This window comes from Oncorhynchus nerka, linkage group LG9b (assembly GCF_034236695.1).
Source record: "Oncorhynchus nerka isolate Pitt River linkage group LG9b, Oner_Uvic_2.0, whole genome shotgun sequence".
Taxonomy (NCBI): domain Eukaryota; kingdom Metazoa; phylum Chordata; class Actinopteri; order Salmoniformes; family Salmonidae; genus Oncorhynchus; species Oncorhynchus nerka.
In genome coordinates this window covers 41,883,180-41,910,724 of record NC_088424.1, presented here as the reverse complement: position 1 = coordinate 41,910,724, position 27,545 = coordinate 41,883,180, and the positions used below count along the sequence as shown (strand labels likewise).

General features: G+C 47.7%; 1 protein-coding gene and 1 non-coding gene across 4 annotated transcripts in view; both read right to left on the bottom strand.

The window, feature by feature from the left end:
• LOC115122578 (cell adhesion molecule 3-like) overlaps positions 1–21,768 on the bottom strand; it is a 134,761-nt gene extending 112,993 nt beyond the window's left edge. For all 3 annotated transcript variants that reach the window (XM_065013719.1, XM_065013720.1, XM_065013721.1), the window contains exons 1-2: positions 21,558–21,768; positions 18,797–18,961 (exon numbers count right to left, since the gene is read on the bottom strand). In XM_065013719.1, the coding sequence (XP_064869791.1) occupies positions 18,797–18,890 (94 nt within the window). In that variant the 5' untranslated portion in view covers positions 18,891–18,961; positions 21,558–21,768. The remainder of the gene's footprint in view (positions 1–18,796; positions 18,962–21,557) is intronic.
• Positions 21,769–24,654: 2,886 nt separating this feature from the next.
• Positions 24,655–24,728, bottom strand: trnar-ucu (transfer RNA arginine (anticodon UCU)). Its single transcript has one exon. It is a non-coding gene; the product is annotated as a tRNA-Arg (tRNA).
• Between the last annotated feature and the right edge of the window lie 2,817 nt (positions 24,729–27,545).

Genomic DNA, 27,545 nt, shown 5'->3' with positions numbered 1-27,545 from the left:
AATCAATACAAACACTGTGCTGAGGTCCACAATACGGCCATCTAATCAATACAAACACTGTGCTGAGGTCCACAATACGGCCATCTAATCAATACAAACACTGTGCTGAGGTCCACAATACAGCCATCTAGTCAATACAAACACTGTGCTGAGGTCCACAATACAGCCATCTAGTCAATACAAACACTGTGCTGAGGTCCACAATACAGCCATCTAATCAATACAAACACTGTGCTGAGGTCCACAATACGGCCATCTAATCAATACAAACACTGTGCTGAGGTCCACAATACAGCCATCTAATCAATACAAACACTGTGCTGAGGTCCACAATACAGCCATCTAATCAATACAAACACTGTGCTGATATCAGGTTTCAGGTAAGACCCAAGTGCAGACGTGTTGAAGAAACAATGTTTATTGCAACAACAGGGGGGAGGCAAACGACAGGTCAAGGCAGGCAGGGGTCGATAATCCAGGGTAGTGGGGCCAAGGTACAGGACGGCAGGCAGGCTCAGGGTCAGGCAGGGGTCGATAATCCAGGGTAGTGGGGCCAAGGTACAGGACGACAGGCAGGCTCAGGGTCAGGCAGGGGTCGATAATCCAGGGTAGTGGGGCCAAGGTACAGGATGGCAGGCAGGCCCAGGGTCAGGCAGGGGTCGATAATCCAGGGTAGTGGGGCCAAGGTACAGGACGGCAGGCAGGCCCAGGGTCAGGCAGGGGTCGATAATCCAGGGTAGTGGGGCCAAGGTACAGGATGGCAGGCAGGCCCAGGGTCAGGCAGGGGTCGATAATCCAGGGTAGTGGGGCCAAGGTACAGGACGGCAGGCAGGCCCAGGGTCAGGCAGGGGTCGATAATCCAGGGTAGTGGGGCCAAGGTACAGGACGGCAGGCAGGCTCAGGGTCAGGCAGGGGTCGATAATCCAGGGTAGCGGGGCCAAGGTACAGGACGGCAGGCAGGCTCAGGGTCAGGCAGGGGTCGATAATCCAGGGTAGCGGGGCCAAGGTACAGGACGGCAGGCAGGCTCAGGGTCAGGCAGGGGTCGATAATCCAGGGTAGCGGGGCCAAGGTACAGGACGGCAGGCAGGCCCAGGGTCAGGCAGGGGTCGATAATCCAGGGTAGTGGGGCCAAGGTACAGGACGGCAGGCAGGCCCAGGGTCAGGCAGGGGTCGATAATCCAGGGTAGTGGGGCCAAGGTACAGGACGGCAGGCAGGCCCAGGGTCAGGCAGGGGTCGATAATCCAGGGTAGTGGGGCCAAAGTACAGGACGGCAGGCAGGCCCAGGGTCAGGCAGGGGTCAGGCAGGGGTCGATAATCCAGGTAGTGGGGCCAAGGTACAGGACCGCAGGCAGGCCCAGGGTCAGAAGGACAGGCAAGGGTCAAAACCAAGAGGACAAGGGGGGAAACGAGAGACTGTGGCAAAGCAGGCGCTGAGACAAACCGCTGGTTGACTTGAACAAACCAGACAAACTGGTAACAGACAGACAGAAAACACAGGTTTAAATACCCAGAGGACAAGTGGGGAAGATGGGAGACACCTGGAGGGGGTGGAGACAAGGACAGGTGGGGAAGATGGGAGACACCTGGAGGGGGTGGAGACAAGGACAAGTGGGGAAGATGGGAGACACCTGGAGGGGGTGGAGACAAGGACAAGTGGGGAAGATGGGAGACACCTGGAGGGGGTGGAGACAAGGACAGGTGGGGAAGATGGGAGACACCTGGAGGGGGTGGAGACAAGGACAAGTGGGGAAGATGGGAGACACCTGGAGGGGTGGAGACAAGGACAAGTGGGGAAGATGGGAGACACCTGGAGGGGGTGGAGACAAGGACAGGTGGGGAAGATGGGAGACACCTGGAGGGGGTGGAGACAAGGACAAGTGGGGAAGATGGGAGACACCTGGAGGGGGTGGAGACAAGGACAAGTGGGGAAGATGGGAGACACCTGGAGGGGGTGGAGACAAGGACAAGTGGGGAAAATGGGAGACACCTGGAGGGGGTGGAGACAAGGACAAGTGGGGAAGATGGGAGACACCTGGAGGGGGTGGAGACAAGGACAAGTGGGGAAGATGGGAGACACCTGCAGGGGGTGGAGACAAGGACAAGTGGGGAAGATGGAAGACACCTGGAGGGGGTGGAGACAAGGACAGGTGGGGAAGATGGGAGACACCTGGAGGGGGTGGAGACAAGGACAAGTGGGGAAGATGGGAGACACCTGGAGGGGGTGGAGACAAGGACAGGTGAAACAGATCAGGGCGTGACAGCTGAGGTCCACAATACAGCCATCTAATGACATCACTGGAACACAACACAGTGATTGGTTCAGATAAAGTATACATCCCAAATGACAGCCTATTCCCTATGTAGTGCACTACTTTAGATCAGGGCTCTGGTCAAAAGTAGTGCACTACATGGGGACTAGGGTGCCATTTCAGAGCCAGCAACAGTGATGGGTTTAAGATAAAGAAACATCCCTAGAGTTTGTTCCTGCTTCTTTCTAGCCTTGCTGCCACGACAGGATACCTTGGTGATTTAAAACCCCACAGCAAACAATGAAAAGAGCCAGAGGACCATTCCACCGCACCACAAGGCCAGCACAATCAAAGGAAACATTGCTGAAAAGCAGGACAGCACCCAGACTCTGCCTGCTGCACAATGACGCTGGCGTTTCAAAAGAGCCACTGATGAATTTCCAGCCTCAGTGTTCCTTTCATCAAAACGTCTTTCTGAGCGGTCGGCCAGCTCACAGCTGACAGTTCTGCTAACAAGGCTCGATTTTCTACCGCCCTCCCTCCCAAGGATTGACATGGCCCTCCCTCCCTCACACTCCCCCTCCCTCCCATAGATTGACATGGCCCTCCCTCCCTCACACTCCCCCTCCCTCCCATAGATTGACATGGCCCTCCCTCCCTCACACTCCCCCTCCCTCCCACAGATTGACATGGCCCTCCCTCCCTCACACTCCCCCTCCCTCCCATATATTGACATGGCCCTCCCTCACACTCCCGCTCCCTCCCACAGATTGACATGGCCCTCCCTCCCTCACACTCCCCCTCCCTCACACTCCCCTCCCTCACACTCCACCTCCCTCCCACAGATTGACATGGCCCTCCCTCCCTCACACTCCCCCTCCCTCACACTCCCCCTCCCTCACACACACGAGGTAAAAAACTCTTGAGTGCTGCAACTGCTGCCTGCGTCCGTCTCGACAACAATCTCAAGAGTGCTCAACATTATTGCTTGTTGTTGCGATGTAATCTGAGATAGCCTGAGTGAATGTGATGGGATCTGACTTGGATTGACAAGGTCTAAAGGGGTTTCTTCTCCTTGTTGTTTAGAAACCGAGGGCTATGCTGCCGCCTCTCAGATCACAAGTTATTGAAACAAGTCAGTACATATGTGTCATTCGGATTCCTTTTATGACTTTCTTAAAACCATTATCACACCAGACCCGGGCGCTTAGCTGTGTCTCACATACCAGGCTGACTAACGTATGTGTCAGGAAATAACAGGTCAGAGTCAAACCTGGAGCTGATGATAACATTTTTATGAATACCAAATGGCACCCTTTTCCCTATATAGTGCACTACTTTTGACCAGGGCCCATAGACCCATATGGCCCCAGTCAAAAGTAGTGCACTCTATAGGGAAAATAGGTTGCCAGATATACAATCGGACGCAGATATGAGATGATAACACTCTACATGTGTCACAAACGCATCGAATCCTATTCCCTATATAGTGCACTACTTTTGACCAGGGCCCATAGCACCCTATTCCCTATATATAGTGCACTACTTTTGACCAGGGCCCATAGCACCCTATTCCCTATATAGTGCACTACTTTTGACCAGGGCCCATAGCACCCTATTCCCTATGTAGTGCACTACTTTTGACCAGGGCCCTATCGCCACTATATTGGAATAGCATGCCGTCTAGGACCCATGTTCTGCTTTTGGCTCAATGGAAATGATCCACTGTCTATACGTCTCTCTGTTTATAGTTGTTGTGTTGCTCGGAGCTTAATCAATCATCACATAAAGGTTCAGCCATCCTGATAATAAGATGGGAGTAATCATTTGGGTATTTTAGAGTCTGGTGCAAATAGAGACGAGTGCTGATCCAAGGATGAGTACAAAATGGAACCCTATTTCCTATATAGTGCACTACTTTTGACCATAGACTATATAGGGTATAGGGTTCCATTTGGGATGCACACAAAGTGTGATTCATCGGGGAAGAGACAGGTGTTGTTACTGTGACTGTAGTCAGGTCAGTTAATCAGCTGTGAAACTAATGGAAAATCAGCACAGCCAAACACTCTCTCTCTCTGCATCTCTCTACCTCCATCTCTCTCTCTCTCTCTGCATCTCTCTACCTCTCTCTCTCTCTCTCTCTCTCTCTCTCTCTGCATCTCTCTACCTCCGTCTCTCTGCATCTCTCTACCTCCGTCTCTCTGCATCTCTCTACCTCCGTCTCTCTCTCTGCATCTCTCTACCTCCATCTCTCTCTCTCTCTCTGCATCTCTCTACCTCTGTCTCTCTCTCTCTCTCTCTGCATCTCTCTACCTCCGTCTCTCTGCATCTCTCTACCTCCGTCTCTCTGCATCTCTCTACCTCCGTCTCTCTCTCTGCATCTCTCTACCTCCATCTCTCTCTCTCTCTCTGCATCTCTCTACCTCTGTCTCTCTCTCTCTCTCTCTCTCTGCATCTCTCTACCTCCGTCTCTCTGCATCTCTCTACCTCCGTCTCTCTGCATATCTCTACCTCCGTCTCTCTGCATCTCTCTACCTCCGTCTCTCTACCTCCATCTCTCTCTCTCTCTCTGCATCTCTCTACCTCCGTCTCTCTCTCTGCATCTCTCTACCTCCATCTCTCTCTCTCTCTCTGCATCTCTCTACCTCCGTCTCTCTCTGCATCTCTCTACCTCCGTCTCTCTCTGCATCTCTCTACCTCTGTCTCTCTCTGCATCTCTCTACCTCCGTCTCTCTCTCTCTCTCTCTCTGCATCTCTCTCTCTCATCTCTCTACCTCCGTCTCTCTCTCTCTCTCTCTGCGTCTCTCTACCTCCGTCTCTCTCTCTCTCTGCATCTCTCTACCTCCGTCTCTCTCTGCATCTCTCTACCTCCGTCTCTCTCTCTCTCTGCATCTCTCTACCTCCGTCTCTCTCTCTCTCTCTGCATCTCTCTACCTCCGTCTCTCTCTCTCTCTGCATCTCTCTACCTCCTCTCTCTCTCTCTCTATCTCTCTACCTCCGTCTCTCTCTCTCTGCATCTCTCTACCTCCGTCTCTCTCTCTCTCTCTGCATCTCTCTACCTCCGACTCTCTCTCTCTGCATCTCCCTACCTCCGTCTCTCTGCATCTCTCTACCTCCGTCTCTCTCTCTCTCTCTGCATCTCCCTACCTCCGTCTCTCTGCATCTCTCTACCTCCGTCTCTCTCTCTCTCTGCATCTCTCTACCTCCGTCTCTCTCTCTCTCTCTGCATCTCTCTACCTCCGTCTCTCTCTGCATCTCTCTACCTCCGTCTCTCTCTCTCTCTCTGCATCTCCCTACCTCCGTCTCTCTGCATCTCTCTACCTCCGTCTCTCTCTCTCTCTCTGCATCTCTCTACCTCCGTCTCTCTCTCTCTCTCTGCATCTCTCTACCTCTTGTCTCTCTCTCTCTCTCTCTCCCTACCTCCGTCTCTCTGCATCTCTCTACCTCCGTCTCTCTGCATCTCTCTACCTCCGACTCTCTCTCTCTGCATCTCCCTACCTCCGTCTCTCTGCATCTCTCTACCTCCGTCTCTCTCTCTCTCTCTGCATCTCCCTACCTCCGTCTCTCTGCATCTCTCTACCTCCGTCTCTCTCTCTCTCTGCATCTCTCTACCTCCGTCTCTCTCTCTCTCTCTGCATCTCTCTACCTCCGTCTCTCTCTGCATCTCTCTACCTCCGTCTCTCTCTCTCTCTCTGCATCTCCCTACCTCCGTCTCTCTGCATCTCTCTACCTCCGTCTCTCTCTCTCTCTCTGCATCTCTCTACCTCCGTCTCTCTCTCTCTCTCTGCATCTCTCTACCTCTGTCTCTCTCTCTCTCTCTCCCTACCTCCGTCTCTCTGCATCTCTCTACCTCCGTCTCTCTGCATCTCTCTACCTCCGACTCTCTCTCTCTGCATCTCCCTACCTCCGTCTCTCTGCATCTCTCTACCTCCGTCTCTCTGCATCTCTCTACCTCCGTCTCTCTCTCTCTCTCTGCATCTCTCTACCTCCGTCTCTCTCTGCATCTCTCTACCTCCGTCTCTCTCTCTCTGCATCTCTCTACCTCCGTCTCTCTCTCTCTCTGCATCTCCCTCCCTCCGTCTCTCTTTCTCTCTCTGCATCTCTCTACCTCCGTCTCTCTCTCTCTCATCATCTCTCTCTCTCTGCATCTCCCTCCCTCTGTCTCTCTCTCTCTCTCTGCATCTCTCTACCTCCGTCTCTCTCTCCAAGCATTTCTCTACCTCCGTCTCGCTCTGCAATTCAATTAAATTCAATTTGAGGACTTTATTGGCATGGGACACATATGTTAACTTTGCCAAAGCAAGTGAAGTAGATAAAGTACAAAAGTGAAATAAACAAATTAACAGTAAACATTACACTCACAAAAGTTCCAAAATAATAAAGACATTTCAAATGTCATATTGTGCATATATATATACATTTGGCAGGAGGTTAGGAAGTGCAGCTCAGTTTCCACCTCATTTTGTGGGCAGTGTGCACACAGCCTGTCTTCTCTCAATAGCAAGGCAATGCTCACTAAGTCTGTACATAGTCAAAGCTTTCCTTCATTTTGGGTCAGTCACAGTGGTCAGGTATTCTGCCACTGTGTATTCTCTGTTTAGGGCCAAATAGCATTCTAGTTTGCTCAGTTTTTTGTTAATTCTTTCCAATGTGTCAAGTAATTATGTTTTCGTTTTCACATGATTTGGTTGAGTCTAATTGTGTTGCTGTCCTGGGACTCTGTGGGGTATGTTTGTGTTTGTGAACAGAGCCCCAGGACCAGCTTGCTTAAGGGACTCTTCTCTCTGTAGGTGATGACTTTGTTATGGAAGGTTTGGGAATCGCTTCCTTTTAGGTGGTTGTCGATTTTAACAGCTCTTTTTTGGATTTGGATAATTAGTGGGTATCGGCCTAATTCTGCTCTGCGTGCATTATTTGGTGTTTTACATTGCACGTGGAGGATATTTTTGCAGAATTCTGCGTGCAGAGTCTGAATTTGGTGTTTGTCCCATTTTGTGAATTCTTGGTTGGTGAGCGGACCCCAGACCTCACAACCATAAAGGGCAATGGGTTCTATAACTGATTCAAGTATTTTTCTTGCCAGATCCTAATTGGTATGTCGAATTTGATGTTCCTTTTGATGGCATAGAAGGCCCTTCTTGCCGTGTCTCTCAGATCGTTCACAGCTTTGTGGAAGTTACCCGTGGAGCTGATGTTTAAGCTGAGGTATGTATAGTTTTTTTGTGCTCTATGGCAACAGTGTCTAGATGGAATTTGTATTTGTTGTCCTGGCAAATGGACCTTTTTTGGAACACCATTATTTTGGTCTTACTGAGATTTACTCTCAGGGACCAGGTCTGTCAGGGCCCAGGTCTGTCTGTCAGGGCCCAGGTCTGTCAGGGCCCAGGTCTGTCTGTCAGGGCCCAGGTCTGGCAGAATCTGTGCAGAAGATCTAGGTGCTGCTGTGAGCCCTCCTTGGTTGGTGACAGAAGCAGCAGATCATCAGCAAAGAGTAGATATTTGACTTTCAGATTCTAGTAGGGTGAGGCTGGGTGCTGCAGACTGTTCTAGTGCCCTCACCAAATCATTGATATATATGTTGAAGAGGGTGGGGCTTAAGCTGCATCCCTGTCTCACCCCACAGCCCTGTGGGAAGAAATGTTTTTTTTTACATTTTAACCACACACTTGTTGTTTGTGATTTTGGATTTTATGTCGGATCTTTTCCCCCAACATCACTTTCCATCCATTTGTATAGCAGACCCCCATGGCAAATTGAGTCAAAGGCTTTTTTGAAATCGACAAAGCATGAGAAGACTTTGGCTTTGTTTTGGTTTGTTTGTTTGTCAATTAGGGTGTGCAGGGTGGATATGTGGTCTGTCGTACGGTAATTTGGTAAAAAGCTAATTTGACATTTGCTCAGTACATTGTTTTCACTTATTGTTCACCTAACATATTTTTTTACACTATTGGTTAGGGCCTGTCAGTAAGCATTTCACTGTAAGGTCTACTACACCTGTTGTATTTGGTGCACGTGACAAATAAACTTTGATTTGAAGTCTGCTGTAAATGATAATGCAGAGGATTTTCCCAAGGTTGCTATGGACTCATATCCCACTGTAGTTATTGGGGTCAAATTTGTCTCCACTTCGGTAGATTGGGGTGATCCGTCCTTGGTTCTAAATATTGGGGAAGATGCCAGAGCTAAGCATGATGTTAAGGAGTTTAAGCCAATTGGAATTTGTTGTCTGAATGTTTTCTAATTACATTGAGCTGATTTCTGACATGCTGTTCCTTCTTTTTCCATAGTGTATTTCTGTATTGTTTTAGTGATTCACCATAGTGAAGGTGTAGACTCAGGTTTACTGGTTCTCTATATTTTTGCTTGGACAGGTTTCTCAATTTCTTTCTTCGGTTTTTGCATTCTTCATCAAACCATTTGTCATTGTTGTTCATTTTCTTCGGATTTCTGTTTGAAATGTTTAGATTTGACAGGGAAGTTAAGAGGTCAAATATACTGTTTAGATTTTCTACTGCCAAGTTTACACCTTCACTATTACAGTGGAATGTTTTGTCCAGGAAGTTGTCTTTAAGGGATTGAATGTGTTGTTGCCTAATTGTTTTTTGGTAGATTTCCACACTACTTTCCTTCCATCTATAGCATTTCTTAATGTTATTCAGATCCTTTGGCTTTGATGCCTCATGATTGAGTATTGCTCTGTTCAAGTAGACTGTGATTTTTCTGTGATCTGATAGGGGTGTCAGTGGGCTGACTGTGAACTCTGAGAGACTCTGGGTTGAGGTCAGTGATAAAGTATTCTACAGTACTACTGCCAAGAGATGAGTTATAAGTGTACCTACCATAGGAGTCCCCTCGAAGCCTACCATTAACTATGTAAATACCCAGCGTGCGACAGAGCTGCAGTAGTTGTGACACGTTTTTGTTGGTTATGTTGTCGTAGTTGTGCCTAGGTGGGCATATGGGGGTGGTAATGCTTTACCTCCAGGTAGGTGTTTGTCCCCCTGTGTGCTGAGGGTGTCAGGTTCTTGTCCAGTTCTGGCATTTAGGTCGCCACAGACTAGTACATGTCCCTGTACCTGGAAATGATTGATTTCCCCCTCCATGGTGGAGAAGCTGTCTTCATTAAAGTACAGGGATTCTAGTGGGGGGGAATAATTGTAGGTAGCACAGAGGAGGACATTTTTCTCTGTTAAGATCATTTCCTTTTGAATTTCTAACCAAAGTGAGTGAGTTAGGTCTGCTCTATACCAAATGAGCATACCCCCTGTGTCCCTTCCCTGTTTCACGCCTGGTAGTTTGGTTAATCAGACCACCAGCTCTCTGTAACCTAGAGGAAAACCAGTGGGTCCATACCATGTTTCTTGTAGCATGACAATGTCTGTGTCCAGGTTCCTGCTCTTTAGGCCAAAGGCAGATGACCTCAGGCCTTGGATATTCCAGGATGAGATTGTGTCCAATGTTGTTAGTCGTGTGGTTCGTCCTCAGACCAGTAAACTCTCTCTCTCACTCACTCACCTCTCTGTATCTCACTCACTCACTCCTCTCTCTCACTCACTCACTCAGTCAGTCTGTCCCTCACTCACTCACTCACTCACTCAGTCACTCTCTCTCTCTCTTTCACTCACTCAGTCAGTCTGTCTCTCACTCACTCACTCACTCAGTCTCCCACTCACCATCTCTCTCTCTCTCTCTCTCTCTCTCACACGCACTCACTCTCCCACTCACTCACTCACTCACTCACTCACTCACTCACTCACTCACTGTCTCTCTCTCTCTCTCTCACTCACTCAGTCTCTCTCTCACTCACTCAGTCTCTCCCTCAATCTTTCTCTCACTCACTCACTCACTCACTCACTCACTCACTCACTCACTCACTCACTGACTCACTCACTGACTCACTGACTCACTCACTGTCTCACTCACTCAGTCTCTCTCTCACTCACTGAGTCTGTCACTCATACACTCACTCACTCACTCTCTCTCTCTCTCACTCACTCACTCACTCACTCACTCACTCACTCTCTCTCTCAGTCTCTCACTCACTCACTCAGTCTGTCACTCACTCACACACTCACTCACTCACCTCAATCTTTCTCTCTCTCTCCCACTCACTCACTCACTCACTCACTCACTCTCTCACTCAGTCTCTCTCTCACTCACTCTGTCTCTCTCTCACTCACTCTGTCTCTCTCTCACTTTCTCTCTCTCACTCTCTCTCACTCTCTCACCCTCACTCACTCTGTCACTCTCACTCAGTCTCTCTCTCACTCAGTCTCTCTGTCACTCACACACTCACACACTCACTCAGTGTCTCTCTCTCACTCACTCTGTCTCTCTCTCACTTTCTCTCTCTCGCTCTGTCTCTCACTCTCAGTCTCTCACCTTCACTCACTCTGTCACTCTGTCTCTCTCACTCTCTCTCTCTCTCTCACTCACTCACTCAGTCTGTCTCTCACTCACTCACTGCATCCTCATTCTTCTCCCAAAGTGCTAAGACTTCCTGTCATGGATTCAAAATAACTTCCTTAAACCAATGATTACACCAAAGCAAAGCTTTTAAATCCATGATGGAAGTGTGCAAGTCCACACTTCGGAAGAAGGGTGGATAATAGGGATGAACTGGATATCAGTGGTCTGGGCGGGTCCATCCAGAGTAGAGATCTAGGATCAGTTCTTTCCATGTCCATGTAACCTTTTCCCTTGTGATCTATAAACAACAAAACTGGTCCCAAATCAGCACTTATCCTACTCTTGATACATCCAGTATGCACGTAGGTTGGGAAACCAGTGGCCTGGGCCGTCAAGAGTAGAGAGAGAGTTAGAGGGCGATGAAAAAGCCTCATATTAATGTCACAGTCACTAGCCAGTAATTCAACAAAATAACTAGGGCCTCAGGCTTCTTGTTCTCCAGTTGTTAATGAGTCAATGCTGCTTATCAGTCATCATTGCTGACAGGATAGGTAGAGCCTCCCTCCACCCACTCACTGTTGTGGAGGTACCAGGCCTGTCTGTGTATTAGTCTTCATCCCAAATGGCACCCTATTCCCTATTTAGTACACTACTTTTGACAGAAATCCGTCCATTTGGGGGCGAACTTAGCGGCATGTTTCCCATCAGCCCTGGCCTGGTCTGGCTGGCACACAGGATGCCCAGTCAGCATCTGCCTCTCAAATGGCATCCTATTCCCTATATAGTGCACTACTTATGACCAGAGTAGTGCACTATATAGGGAATATCATGCCATTTGGGACGCAAGGAGTCAGTCAACAAACAGGACGTCACCCTGGCCTGACGTAACTAGGTTAGAGATACAGAACCAGAGCTGTATCTCAAAACAGAACCCTATTCCCTATATTCTCTCTGGTCAAAAGTAGTGCACTATACAGGGAATAGGGTGCCATTTAGGACCAACCCTCAGTCAGCCAGTCATCAACAATAAATAGCACAAACTGGAAATGAGTGGTTCTTTCAGGAGGCCTGTGTTCTGCCAGAACTCGATTCCCTGAGCAAACTAAAGTGAACTGCTGGCACAGAACACAGAGGCCCTCCCTCCCTCCCGCCTTCCCTCCCTCCGTCCAGCCTGTAAATTTCACCCACATTAATGATTGGTCTACACCCATCATTTCATCTGTATTCATTATTGGTCACAGCTGGAAGTGCAGCCTCTCTCTGCCCCACTCAATCCAGTGGTCCGTTGCCCAGACGCCAGAGAGAGAATACACTGAGGAAAATAAACCATTAATCACGTTGTGTTGTGGTCTTGAGATGACACAATGGCTGCGTCTGAAATAGCACCCTATTCCCTATATGGTGCACTATTTTGACCAGAGCCCTATAGGCCCTGTTTCCAATGGCCTTGTGAGCCCTTGCTAAAAGAAGTGCACTACACAGGGAATAGGGTGCCATTTGATTCACAGACATTATTCCCTGAGGTCTCCACTGAGAAGGGGCACGGGCAGTGACAGGAGGCCAGTGTGTGTGTGTGTGTGTGTGTGTGTGTGTGTGTGTGTGTGTGTGTGTGTGTGTGTGTGTGTGTGTGTCATGCTGTGCGCTTATGAGTGCTACAGAGGGTGGCCACGACACCCTGGCCTGAGGTAACTTGGTTAGTGATACAGAACAGAGTTGCTTTCCAAATGATACGCTGTTTCCTATATAGTGCACTACTTTTACCCAGGGTCCATAGTTTATCCATAAGGCTTTGGTCAAAAGTAGTGCACTGTATAGCGAATAGGGTACCGTTTGGTACTCAGTCTTGGCCAATCACAGCTCTAATCTGTAGCCTTCAGAGAGCCAGTCCAGTTGAACTGTTCCACTACACATCCAGCTGTGGAAAATAGATACTGTACACAATTAGAGGCTCTCTGTATAGGGGCCCAGCACAGACAAACAGCGTTGTTCTTCTCTGACTCTGACACGCTGCTCATATGGGGATTCCTTCTGCAGCAAATGTTTAAATGAGTGCCGAGTCGCTGACTTATGTGAGCTCTCACTTGTATTGTTTTGCTAATATTATTGATGAGCATTTTGTTTCGGGGAGGATGAAAACAAAACACAGCAATAACATGGACGTTTTGAAAGCATGAAAGAAGCAAGTATAGATTTTGAGACATGTTGTAGTGACAGACAGGCTTGGTGCATCTGATCGTTAATCTGTAGTCATTGATCTGCCATACTAATCGTTTTTCCTCTCTGAAACATAACATTGCATTATTTATGCTAAGTGGGCCCTTCTGTTCGGGCCATTTAAAATGAACTGCCCATTCACCGGCCACTACCGGCCATTATTGGAGCCTCTCTCCCATTCCTCTCCATCTCCCCCTCTCCATATATCTAGGTCTGCATCTCAAAGGGCACCCTAACCCCCCCCCCCCTCATGAGCCTCAGGTCAAAAGTAGTGCACTACATATGGAATAGGTTGCCATTTGGGGTGCAGACACCCAGCTACCAGACACCCAGTTACCAGGCACCCAGCTACCAGACACCCAGTTACCAGGCACCCAGTTACCAGGCACCCAGTTACCAGATACCCAGTTACCAGGCACCCAGTTACCAGATACCCAGTTACCAGGCACCCAGTTACCAGGCACCCAGTTACCAGGCACCCAGTTACCAGGCACCCAGTTACCAGGCACCCAGTTACCAGGCAGCACAGCTGTGTCATAGTTTTGGTCGGACACACAACATTAAGCTACATGTACCTTTTAAAAGGGGCAATCTGAGATTAGAAAAACAACAAAGCAGTAACCCTAAACAGCTGAAGGATGGGTCTGGAGAAATGTAAAGCCCAAAAATCAGCTAGATTATTCAAGAATCAATGGCTATACTGCATATTTTTTTTACATAAAAAACAACAACTTTTAAATCATTAATTTAATGTATGTACCAATCACAGAAAAAACGACTAGACAACCAGATTTATGAGTCCCAGTTGATGGACAGTAGTGCAAAACCACTCTTAGCTACAAACAACAAAGGCCAGTGATTTCATCGGTTTGTTCTTGCATGGTCAATTCTGCACCAATACAAACCCTAATCAAATGTGACATATTTCTGAATGCGAGAAGTCCTTTTTGCAATACACGTGCAAATTGCAAACTCGTGTTGAATTGACAAAATAAGCTCCACATGAAGAATCACACACATTATAAGGTCTACGCCCTCTCAGGTTCATACATCAGGACTTGATTATCTTTTTGCATCTCATCAATGTCTTGAATTTGATAATTGCAATCTTCATTTCTATTTGATTTCATTAGCATGTTCCCAACACTGACCTCGGTCACGTCCCAAGTGCCACCCTATTCCCTACGTAGTTCACTACTTTTAACCAGAGCTCTATTGGCCCTGGTCAAAAGTGCCCTATATAGGGAATAGGGTGTCACTTGGGACGAGCCCTCATCTCAGTATCTGCATAAATGTGTTTACCATTGCTACCCCACAGCAGTATACAGTACAGCTTCTCACTGACTCACATTGGCAACTCCTCCAACTGCTCTATACACATTTCACATGCAGAAGCACAGAAAAAAAAATACAATTATGCATAATTCAACAACAGACAGTAAAAACAGCTGATGTAGTTAAAGTAGGTGCGTGTGTTTGCATGCTTTTCAATTCGTGGGGTTCTGTGTGGGTGCACATCACATCTGCAAGAGTGAGCATATTGACGTGAGATAATATAGGCTACTGTGTGTCTGAGTTGGGCTGAATAGGTAACACAGCCAACTCTAGTCCACATGTAATCCCTGCATGGGAAACCAGGGATCGCTCCCCAGTCCAAGATTCTGTCTCCCCAAATCTATGTATCCTACTGTCTGAATAAATACAAAATACATCAAAAATATATACTTGTAAAAAATATATACATATAAAAAAATGATATAGGGTATTGTTTTGTAGTGTTAGTGAGACTGTAACAGTGGTTAGTCTGTGAGACTGTAACAGTGGTTAGTCTGTGAGATTAGTGACTGTTACAGTAGTTAATCTGTGGGACTGTAACAGTGGTTAGTCTGTGAGACTGTTACAGTAGTTAATCTGTGGGACTGTTACAGTAGTTAATCTGTGGGACTGTAACAGTGGTTAGTCTGTGGGACTGTAACAGTAGTTAATCTGTGGGACTGTAACAGTGGTTAGTCTGTGAGACTGTTACAGTAGTTAATCTGTGGGACTGTAACAGTGGTTAGTCTGTGAGATTAGTGACTGTTACAGTAGTTAATCTGTGGGACTGTAACAGTGGTTAGTCTGTGAGATTAGTGACTGTTACAGTAGTTAATCTGTGGGACTGTAACAGTGGTTAGTCTGTGAGACTGTTACAGTAGTTAATCTGTGGGACTGTAACAGTGGTTAGTCTGTGAGATTAGTGACTGTTACAGTAGTTAATCTGTGGGACTGTAACAGTGGTTAGTCTGTGAGACTGTTACAGTGGTTAGTCTGTGAGATTAGTGACTGTTACAGTAGTTAATCTGTGGGACTGTAACAGTGGTTAGTCTGTGAGACTGTTACAGTAGTTAATCTGTGGGACTGTTACAGTAGTTAATCTGTGGGACTGTAACAGTGGTTAGTCTGTGGGACTGTAACAGTGGTTAGTCTGTGGGACTGTAACAGTGGTTAGTCTGTGAGACTGTTACAGTAGTTAATCTGTGGGACTGTTACAGTAGTTAATCTGTGGGACTGTAACAGTGGTTAGTCTGTGAGACTGTTACAGTAGTTAATCTGTGGGACTGTAACAGTGGTTAGTCTGTGGGACTGTAACAGTAGTTAGTCTGTGAGACTGTTACAGTAGTTAATCTGTGGGACTGTTACAGTGGTTAATCTGTGGGACTGTAACAGTAGTTAATCTGTGGGACTGTAACAGTGGTTAGTCTGTGGGACTGTAACAGTAGTTAATCTGTGGGACTGTAACAGTGGTTAGTCTGTGAGACTGTTACAGTAGTTAATCTGTGGGACTGTAACAGTGGTTAGTCTGTGGGACTGTAACAGTGGTTAGTCTGTGGGACTGTAACAGTGGTTAGTCTGTGGGACTGTAACAGTGGTTAGTCTGTGGGATTAGTGAGACTGTAACAGTGGTTAGTCTGTGGGACTGTAACAGTGGTTAGTCTGTGGGATTTGTGACTGGTACAGTGGTTAGTCTGTGGGACTGTAACAGTGGTTAGTCTGTGAGACTGTAACAGTGGTTAGTCTGTGAGACTGTAACAGTGGTTAGTCTGTGAGACTGTAAAAGTGGTTAGTCTGTGGGATTAGTGACTGTTACAGTGGTTAGTCTGTGAGACTGTAACAGTGGTTAGTCTGTGAGACTGTAACAGTGGTTAGTCTGTGAGACTGTAACAGTGGTTAGTCTGTGAGACTGTAACAGTGGTTAGTCTGTGGGACTGTAACAGTGGTTAATCTGTGAGACTGTTACAGTGGTTAGTCTGTGGGATTAGTGACTGGTACAGTGGTTAATCTGTGGGATTAGTGAGACTGGTACAGTGGTTAGTCTGTGGGACTGTAACAGTGGTTAGTCTGTGGGACTGTAACAGTGGTTAGTCTGTGGGACTGTAACAGTGGTTAGTCTGTGGGACTGTAACAGTGGTTAGTCTGTGGGACTGTTACAGTGGTTAGTCTGTGGGACTGTTACAGTGGTTAGTCTGTGGGACTGTAACAGTGGTTAGTCTGTGGGACTGTAACAGTGGTTAGTCTGTGAGACTGTTACAGTGGTTAGTCTGTGGGACTGTAACAGTGGTTAGTCTGTGGGACTGTAACAGTGGTTAGTCTGTGGGACTGTAACAGTGGTTAGTCTGTGGGACTGTAACAGTGGTTAGTCTGTGAGACTGTTACAGTGGTTAGTCTGTGAGACTGTAACAGTGGTTAGTCTGTGAGACTGTAACAGTGGTTAGTCTGTGAGACTGTTACAGTGGTTAGTCTGTGAGATAGTAATGTAGAACAGGGAGAGAAACTGTGTGCTTGTATCTAACCCCCATCACTCAACAAAGACTGCTCAAATCAATGAATATGAAAAGATGATTTCCTGCCAATCATATATTTTTTTTAATTGATAGATGTGTGTGTGTCCACTGGGAGCAGTGTGTATAACATATTGTCTCCATTGAGGGCTCTCCTAATCAAACCGCTATGGCTCTAATGATCATACCAGGCTTACACAATAATGTGGCTGTAGCCTATTGTATGCGCGAGTGTGTGTGTGTGTGTGTGTGTGTGTGTGTGTGTGTGTGTATGTGTGACACACAGAGAGAGGCAGAGCACAGGCCAACCTGTGCAAGTGTATATCACACACATTCTTCAAAAACAATAGCAGAAATTCCATTGGAGTTCGGGGGGAAAGGCGCTTGGTGACTACCTTGTAATAACACAGTAACAACTAAAAACTGACGTCAACCCGGATAGAGTAGAAGATCCTGGAGGGTGACAGTAGAGGAGGATGAGACTAGAGGAGGGTGAGACTAGAGGATCGTGAGACTAGAGGAGGGTGACAGCAGAGGAGGGTGACAGAAGAGGAGGGTGAGACTAGAGGAAGGTGAGACTAGAGGAAGGTGAGACTAGAGGAAGGTGAGACTAGAGGAGGGTGACAGAAGAGGAGGGTGAGACTAGAGGAGGGTGAGACTAGAGGAGGGTGACAGAAGAGGAGGGTGAGACTAGAGGAGGGTGACAGAAGAGGAGGGGGAGACTAGAGGAGGGTGACAGAAGAGGAGGGTGAGAATAGAGGAGGGTGAGAATAGAGGAGGGTGAGAATAGAGGAGGGTGAGACTAGAGGAGGGTGAGACTAGAGGAGGGTGAGAATAGAGGAGGGTGAGACTAGAGGAGGGTGAGACTAGAGGAGGCTGACAGAAGAGGAGGGTGAGACTAGAGGAGGGTGACAGAAGAGGAGGGTGAGACTAGAGGAGGGTGAGACTAGAGGAGGGTGACAGAAGAGGAGGGTGAGACTAGAGGAGGGTGAGACTAGAGGAGGGTGACAGAAGAGGAGGGTGAGACTAGAGGAGGGTGACAGAAGAAGAGGGTGACAGAAGAGGAGGGTGAGACTAGAGGAGGGTGAGACTAGAGGAGGGTGACAGAAGAGGAGGGTGAGACTAGAGGAGGGTGACAGAAGAAGAGGGTGACAGAAGAGGAGGGTGAGAATAGAGGAGGGTGAGACTAGAGGATCGTGAGACTAGAGGAGGTTGACAGAAGAGGAGGGTGAGACTAGAGGAGGGTGACAGAAGAGGAAGGTGAGACTAGAGGAGGGTGAGACTAGAGGAGGGTGAGACTAGAGGAGGGTGAGACTAGAGGAAGGTGACAGTGGAGGAGGTTGACAGAAGAGGAGGGTGAGCCTAGATTAGGGTGACAGTAGAGGAGGGTGACAGTAGAGGAGGGTGACAGTAGAGAAGACTAGAAGAGGGTGAGATTAGAGGAGGGTGAGACTAGAAGAGTGTGAGACTAGAAGAGGGTGAGACTAGAAGAGTGTGAGACTAGAGGAGGTTGAGAGTAGAGGAGGGTCACAGAAGAGGGTGACAGTAGAGAAGACTAGAAGAGGGTGAGATTAGAGGAGGGTGAGACTAGAAGAGTGTGAGACTAGAAGAGGGTGAGACTAGAAGAGTGTGAGACTAGAGGAGGTTGAGAGTAGAGGAGGGTCACAGAAGAGGGTGACAGTAGAGAAGACTAGAAGAGGGTGAGATTAGAGGAGGGTGAGACTAGAAGAGGGTGAGACTAGAAGAGGGTGAGACTAGAAGAGTGTGAGACTAGAAGAGTGTGAGACTAGAAGAGTGTGAGACTAGAGGAGGGTCACAGAAGAGGGTGAGAGTAGAGGAGGGTGAGAGTAGAGGAGGGTGAGAGTAGAGGAGGGTGACAGTAGAGGGTGACAGTAGAGGAGGGTGACAGTAGAGGAGAGGAGGGTCACAGACGAGGATGAGAGTAGAGGAGGGTGACAGTAGAGGAGGGTGACAGTAGACAAGGGTGACAGTAGACAAGGGTGACAGTAGACGAGGGTGAGAGTAGAAGAGGGTGAGAGTAGAAGAGGGTGAGAGTAGAGAAGGGTGAGACTAGCCTAGAAGGGATGAGAGAGATTCTTACCAAAGACAATGAAGTTGCTCTGAACAGAGGCTGCCAGTAGTGTCAATAAACTCAGAGTCCATAGATTTGGGACCAGGTAAGAAGGGAATGCCATGGTTGGTTGATTCGTCTCAATCCTCAGGAGGTTTAGGCAGGGTGCAGGGGAGAGGAGCACGGGAGTGTTACCTGCAGGGGAGAGGAGAACCGGAGTGTTACCTGCAGGGGAGAGGAGCACCGGAGTGTTACCTGCGGGGGGAGAGGAGCACCGGAGTGTTACCTGCAGGGGAGAGGAGCACCGGAGTGTTACCTGCAGGGGAGAGGAGCACCGGAGTGTTACCTGCGGGGGGAGAGGAGCACCGGAGTGTTACCTGCAGGGGAGAGGAGCACCGGAGTGTTACCTGCAGGGGAGAGGAGCACCGGAGTGTTACCTGCAGGGGAGAGGAGCACCGGAGTGTTACCTGCGGGGGGAGAGGGGCACCGGAGTGTTACCTGCGGGGGAGAGGAGCACCGGAGTGTTACCTGCGGGGGGCACCGGAGTGTTACCTGCAGGGGAGAGGAGCACCGGAGTGTTACCTGCAGGGGAGAGGAGCACCGGAGTGTTACCTGCAGGGGAGAGGAGCACCGGAGTGTTACCTGCGGGGGGAGAGGAGCACCGGAGTGTTACCTGCGGGGGGAGAGGAGCACCGGAGTGTTACCTGCAGGGGAGAGGAGCACCGGAGTGTTACCTGCAGGGGAGAGGAGCACCGGAGTGTTACCTGCAGGGGAGAGGAGCACCGGAGTGTTACCTGCGGGGAGAGGAGCACCGGAGTGTTACCTGCGGGGGAGAGGAGCACCGGAGTGTTACCTGCGGGGGAGGGGGAGCACCGGAGTGTTACCTGCAGGGGAGAGGAGCACCGGAGTGTTACCTGCGGGGGAGAGGAGCACCGGAGTGTTACCTGCGGGGAGAGGAGCACCGGAGTGTTACCTGGGGGGAGCACCGGAGTGTTACCTGCGGGGGGAGAGGAGCACCGGAGTGTTACCTGCGGGGAGCACCGGAGTGTTACCTGCGGGGGAGAGGAGCACCGGAGTGTTACCTGCGGGGGAGCACCGGAGTGTTACCTGCGGGGGAGAGGAGCACCGGAGTGTTACCTGCGCGGGGGGGGGGGCACCGGAGTGTTACCTGCGGGGGGGGGGAGCACCGGAGTGTTACCTGCGGGAGGAGGGCGATAAAACAAGAACAAGCTGTTCGGGAGAAATTGGTTGCGTTCTGATCGGTTGGCGGTTGCTTAATACACTTTTGGACATCGTTGCTCACGCGCTTCTCCGTGGGTTTCGTAGATCTGCTGCCTATGTCATATCGTACCGGGAGCGACGCGGTGATCGAGCCTACCACCGTAAAAGGCAACGTTCTAAATCACTAAGGGCGGAAAATCAGTGTGGGCTGTCATTACCCTAAATGTATTCAATGATGTCTAAATGTATTCAAGCTCTGGAGTATAAGTGGGATGTTTTCTGGGCCCAAAACAACTCTTGTTAATTACAAATATCACAAATGAACCAAATCCAAATTCCCCTTGTTGGCCAAGCAAAACGTCGGAATGGACAGCAAAATGCTTGCACCTGTCGCCCGCTGAGAATTGCCTGACGGTGCTTCTCTCCTCACATGACACAGATGTAGCACACACGGTGTCACTATAATACCCTCAGCCTCTCACACACACACACACTGAAATAGCCTTACATGGCGGCCGAGCCAAGGCTTGGATCTATCCTCGAAATTCTCCTTCGCCATTCGGTTCAGCGCGGGCCATGGGATGTCATAAGGTGAACGCACCAATTTGTAAGTCGCTCTGGATAAGAGCGTCTGCTAAATGACTTAAATGTAAATGTAAATGGCTAGAGAGAGGTTGCCAGTGGGGCGGGCGAATAGGGCGGGGATATGATGGGGAGGGGGATTCTTGTTGTTGGAGCCATTAGAGAAGAGTGTGTCGATGAAAAAACAGAACTGATTTGTAGAATAACGTTAGTGCTGATCACCACCTTTAAGGGGTTGGATAAATCCAATCTAAAGATAGGTCCTATAGTCCAGTGGTTCCCAACCTTGGGTACTAGGACCCCTAGGAGCACTTGGCCTGTCCAAAGGGGGTACTTGAGAAGTCTCATGAGACCATAGGTCTGCTGGTAAAATGCACATGTGGGGGGTACTTCAGGGGTCCTCGGGCAGAGCTACATGCAGTTAGTGGCAGGCTACAGTAACCGGGAAAGGATGGGAACCACTGTTACAGCCCAGAAGGCACCTGCAATGCTGCTGGATGCCGCGTAGAAACGAGGAAGGAGCCCGGTATGGTTTATCGTGCCTCCTCCTTTCCCTAGCCTGCCTACACCTTTTCCCCAGTAAAGGAAATTAGCCCTGTGTAATGGTAATCAGAGGGACACCACGTAGCCTATGCGTAGAAATGAAGGCGCACACCGTTGTAGATTGTAGTAACACGACCAATGATAAAAGCCTTGCATGCAGGAAAGGGAGGGGAGAGATGGCGAGGCATAACGTAGCCTACAGTCCAATAACAAAAAGCATATTCGCACTAAATTATACAACGCGTCTAGCATTGTATTCCCGGGTCAAGATAATGCTTTACCTCCAGCACCTGCCAGTAGCCTAGGCAACTGGGTGAGGCGCACTCAGGAACATTCCAGGACACGAAAGCATAGTATTTACAACAGTGACAGGTGTCGATCGTTTGTTACAGCCCGGACACAGCCAACAACAATCACATTGTTAGGGACATAACAGTATACACACCGAAATAGGCCTGCCTCTGGATTCTCGATCCTGAACGGATAGGCTATTTGTCGCCGTTGGTTCTGGAAGTGGTCCCTGTATTGCAGGAAAACTGGCGCTTGCTCTGATGCCTCCCTGGATCTGTCTATATTGACTTTTTCCTTCCTTCTTCGGATTGTTGTTTTTCTAGCTGTTCCCTCTCTCTCTCTCCACGGCTACCGTTTACTGCAGCAAAAACAGTCTGTCTAAAAGAAAGGAGGTGGCGTGTGGAGGAGGAGGGAGCGAGGGGGAGGGGACTTTAATACGATTTGGCCCGTACCATTCGGATAAGAGGGCAAGAGCATACTGCCTGTGAGAGGGATATGCATGCAGGGCAGAAAGAAATAGAGACACTATAAAAAAGTATGTGGACACCCCTTCAAATCAGTGGATTCGGATATTTCAGCCACACCCGTTGCTGACAGGTGTATAAAATCGACCACAGGCCATGCATTCTCCACAGACAAACAGAGCTGCCGGGTCAATTATAAGTGCTGTTATTGTGAAGTGGAAACATCTAGGAGCAACAACAGCTCAGCTGCAAAGTGGTCGGCCACACAAGCTCACAGAAGGGGACTGACTACCAATGATGTGCTTAAAAATGGTCTGTCTTCTGTTGCAACAATCACAACCGAGTTCCAAACTGCCTCTGGAAGCAACATCAGCACAAAGAACTGTTCATTGGGAGCTTCATGAAATGGGTTTCCATGACCGAGCAGCTGCACACAAGCCTAAGATCACCATGTGCAATGCCAAGCATCAGCTGGAGTGTCACCATTGGACCAGTGTAAACGCGTTTTCTGGAGTGATGAATCACACTTCACAATCTGTCATTCCGACGAACGAATCTCTGTTTGGCGGATGCCAGGAGAACGTTACCTGCCAGAATGCATAGTGCCAACTATAATGTTTGGTGGAGGAGGAATAATGGCCTGGGCTGTTTTTCGTGGTTCGTGGTTCAGGCCCCTTAGTTCCAGTGAAGGGAAATCTTAACGCTACAGCATACAATGACATTCTAGACGATTCTGTGCTTCCAACTTTGTGGCAACAGTTTGGGGAAAGGCCCTTTCCTGTTTCAGCATAGCAATGCCCCCGTGCACAAAGTGAGTTCCATACAGAAATGGTTTGTCAAGGTTGGTGTGGAAGACCTTGACTGGCCTGCACAGAGCCCTGACCTCAACCCCATCAAACACCTTTGGGATGAATTGTAAGGCCGACTGCGAGCCAGGCCTAATCGCCCAACATCAGTGCGCGACCTCACTATTGCTCTTGTGGCTGAATGGAAGTAAGTCCCCGCAGCAATGTTCCAACGTCTAGTGGAAAGCCTTTCCAGAAGTGTGGAGGCTGTTATAGCAGCAAAGAGGGGACCAACTCCATATTAATGCCCATGATTTTGGATTGAGATTTTAGACAACCAGGTGTCCACATACTTTTGGTCATATAGTGTATATTGGAGAAAGAAAAACTGAGATGTCATATTCATATAGACTGTATCCTATGCCCAAATATGTTATTTGTCATATCATCGAAAAATAATAGGCTAATTGTTTTTCTGAATTGTTCATCTTTTATCTAGTTTCTCCATTATTATAGATTTAATAGCCTAGGTAGTGGTAGTAGGCTAGTCCCCAATGCCCATAGATAAGAGTTAGGTCTAGCTTCATCAGTCATGAATCAATGTTTTTCTCTGCTTTCCGTTAGGGAGTAGCCTTTTTGACTGACAGCGCGAGACGTTGTCTTTCTGAGTGGAGTCACAACGCTCAAGGCCGGACAGACTGTACTGGTGGGTGTTCAGTGGAGGAGGGTGGGGTGGGGTGGGGGGCGTTCAACTCGCGAGGGGATTAAGGATTAGTTTTGCATGCGGATTAGTTCGTGTGTAGGGGGAGACATGGGGTTAAAATGGTGGCTGGCGCGGAGGCACGAAAAGCCCTATCACCATAGGCGACATGCAGAAGGCAGGAAAAAAATCAATCTTAAACTGGGCGGAGATAGGAGAGGGGATCACCAGACAGCTGAAGTAGCAGCAGGAATGTTTTTTTGCTAAATGTAATGCCTCTGTTTAAAATAAATATAGACACAGGCCTTCTTATGCCTACTCATTCCAGCTTTTATACATCCGTTATAATTCAAATGTGGTTGTTGAATTCGCTGTTAGAGAAGACTGAAATTCAAGGCTCTATACAGCAACAAAAAGTCACTGACGGGGTATGAGTGCAGGACAGCTCCAGGTGCTGAAAACACAAGCGCGCCGCTACGAGTTGTCGTTGCGCGCTCTTTCCTGTATGTATCCTCATCAGCAACGTACAGTGTCCTATATGTCATTTGGGCTTTTTAGAGATTATGATGACTATTATGATGATGATTTAGACCTAGAATGGTCTACTATTTAATTTGTGTAATTAAAAAACATTTGCACACAGGCGCGTGCGTGTGTTTGTAATGAGTCCCATGTTCAATGTGTGTTTTTGTTAATTGTTTTGTAAAATATGGCTTAGACCAAATGTATAATTAAAATACACTAATTTTTGCCTATAATTAAAATTATCATAATTTTTCACATACTGGTAGTCCGAGAGGGTAGGCCTATAGCCTATATTATATTGACTTGTGGATGAATGTGTGAATGAATTCAGATCACATGAAAGAAAGGATACGTGGTGGAGGGGAGAGGGGGGTGAATGGAAAGAGATGGGTGTCGGGACTTAACAAAATGTTGAGCTGAAGCTGTAGTCTTCCGATGTAAAGTGTTTGATGAGGAGGGTCAGCCTACCGAGTGCAGCATGCATTGTGCATACGTCCCTGATAACGATACCCCGGTGCTGCGATGAGAACTGATTGTAAGTGGAATACAATGTGTGGGCGGGAGAAACCCAAAAGCATCTATCTGTTATGGAGATTACATGTTTCATTTTAAATAAAAATGGCATTATCTAAGCCGTGTATCCAGCGCCACATTTTGATACTAAACATACATTCGAATGGAAAGAATTGCTTGTATAATGCAATAAAAAGTATGCTTAAATTGGCCAATTTAGTACATTTATTTTTTCTAAAAAGCAGACCAGCTCCTTAGCAAACCCATCTCTGCCGGGACTCGAACCCGGAGCCTCTGGATTAGAAGTCCAGCGCGCTATTCCATTGCGCCACAGAGACTGAGCCTCACCATTGGATGAAAAGCGTGTTTATATTCTGCCTTTCTAACCGTATTGACCATCCTCATGACATAACGCAGCATCAGGACCACTTGGCTGCTTTTCCCGGACAGACCGATAGGTGCGCATCACTATTCAGCGCCAATATGGCGATATCAGTCCCTGTTTGTTTCATCTGAGGGATAAGCGAACGTCTTTGATGTAATCTATAAATCAAATCGAATTGGTCACATACACAAAATTAGCAATGTTATTGCGGTGTAGCGAAATGCTTTAGTTAATATCTCCAACAGTGTAGCAGTATCTAACAATTCACAACAATACACACACATCTAAAACTAAAATAACGGAATTAATATGTAAATATTAGGATGAGCGATGTCGGAGCGGGATTGACTACAGTACAGTAGAATATATACATAGGAAATGAGTAAAACGGTATGTAAACATTAACGTGACTGGTGTTCCATTATTAAATTGCAGTGATTCCATGTCTATGTACAAAGGGCAGCAGCCTCGACGGTGCAGAGTTGAGTAACCGGGTGGTTGCTGGCTGGTGATGGCTATTTAAGAGTCTGATGGCCTTGAGAATAAGCTGTTTTTCATTCCCTCAGTGCCAGCTTCGATGCACCTGTACTGACCTCGCCTTCTGGATGATAGCGGGGTGGACAGGCCGTGGCTCGGGTGGTTAATGTCCTTAATGATCTTTTGGCCTTCCTGTGACATTGGGTGCTCTAGGTGTCCTGGAGGGCAGGCAGTCTGCCCCCGGGCAGAACGCACCACCCTCTGGAGAGCCCTGCGGGTGCGGGCGGTGCAGTTGCTGTACCAGCCATTGATACAGCTCAACAGGATGCTCTCAATTGTGCATCTGTAAAGGTTTGTGAGGGTCTTACGGGCCAAGCTGAATATCTTCAGCCTCAGAGAAAAATGTATGTGATGCAGACCAGTATATGTGCTCTATAAACATGGACCTGTGTTTCTGGCTCTCATGTCACATGAACTACATTTTAAACTTGATTTTTTTATGCCTTTTCCAGAACAGATGATTACACAAAAAAGAAATTGTCTGGTGCTGGATCTGACATGAAAAGGGAACAGTTTAATGAAAAAGCTTTTTATTTTAAGGTTAAAAACCCAGGTCATGTGACAATGATTGCCCAACACAGAGGGCTCCATCTGTAAAATATGATAAGTGTATTTGTAATCATTTAATAACTTGTAAATATCAGAAAAGCATCCGATAAAATGAGCTCTCACTCTTTCAGCAAACTAAACGGTGTCAGGTAGCCTACTATTTGGTTCTATTGAGAATGAAGAAACTATACATTTTCACACACAAAAACATGACAATATACATGATATAAATAGCCTAGGGCTGAGCACTTCAGCTTTTACAGTTGGCCATGTATGATTGGATAAAAAAATGAAGGAATACAAATCAGAGTTCCATCATGCAAATCAGAGTTCCATCATGCAAATCAGTGTTCCATCATGCAAATCAGAGTTCCATCATGCAAATCAGTGTTCCATCATGCAAATCAGTGTTCCATCATGCAAATCAGAGTTCCATCATGCAAATCAGAGTTCCATCATGCAAATCAGTGTTCCATCATGCAAATCAGTGTTCCATCATTTTTTATAATACACTATTGCACCCATTTAGTGTCCTCCCAGGTGGAAATCATTTCTTGATTACAAAGGAAGAAAGCGAACAGTCTCCAAGTCCAGATCTGAATTTGCCTTGCAGTATTAGAAAGGACATTTGCAACAATCATACTAAGCAATAATGTTGGCAATGTGTGTTCTTCTGAAAATGCACAAATGCAAAAGGACAATATAATTTTAAGTGCACAAAACTGCCCTTTCCATGACGGACTGACCAAATGAACACAGGTGAAAGCTATGATCCCTTATTGATGTCACTTGTTCAATCTGTGTAGATTAAGGGGAGACTGATTAAATTATTTTTAAGCCCCGAGACAATTGAGACATGGATGGTGTCTGTGTGCCATTCAAAGGTTGAATGGGCAATAAAATATTGAAGTCCCTTTGAACGGGGTCTGGTAGTAGGTTCCAGACGCACCGGGTTGTGTCATGAATTGCAACGCTGCTGGGTTGTTCGCGCTCAACACTTTCCCATGTGTATCAAGAATTGTCCACCGCCCGAAAGACACTCCGCCAACTTGACACAACTGTGGGGATTGATGCCTTGTAGAGTCCATGTCCCAACAAATTGAACATGTTCTGAGGGGCAAAATAGGGTCTGTGCAGCTCAATATCAGGAAGGTGTTCTTAATGTTTTATACACTCAGTGTACAAGTTATCGTGTTGACCATCTCATTGATAATGTATTTACCAAAGCAGGTTCCGCCCCATGGGACAACATTTCACTGTTACGAAATAATATTGGAACAGTAGGTGGGTCTTTCATTCTGTTACATTCGTCATTGACTGTGCACACACACACACACACACACACACCGCATTCCAAATGGCCACCTATTCCCTATGCACTACATTTGACCAAAAGGGAATATGGTACTATTTAAGACACTCGGCACATACATACACACACACACACACAAAGGTTGAGGCCCACCATTACGTCACAACATGATATTCCCTTCAGACTGCAACAAACCAAACATGATTAGGTGCAGAAGGAGCTCCTGTGTGGCTTGGTGTGAGCTGAAGCCTCAGGCAACTTTGTAGCTAGTTCAGAAAACATCAATCGTTTCAAACATAATTGTGCACACATCCAATAACATGCAGGTGTTAATGACCTCGTGGAGTAAAGACTCATATCCACAGTGGAAAA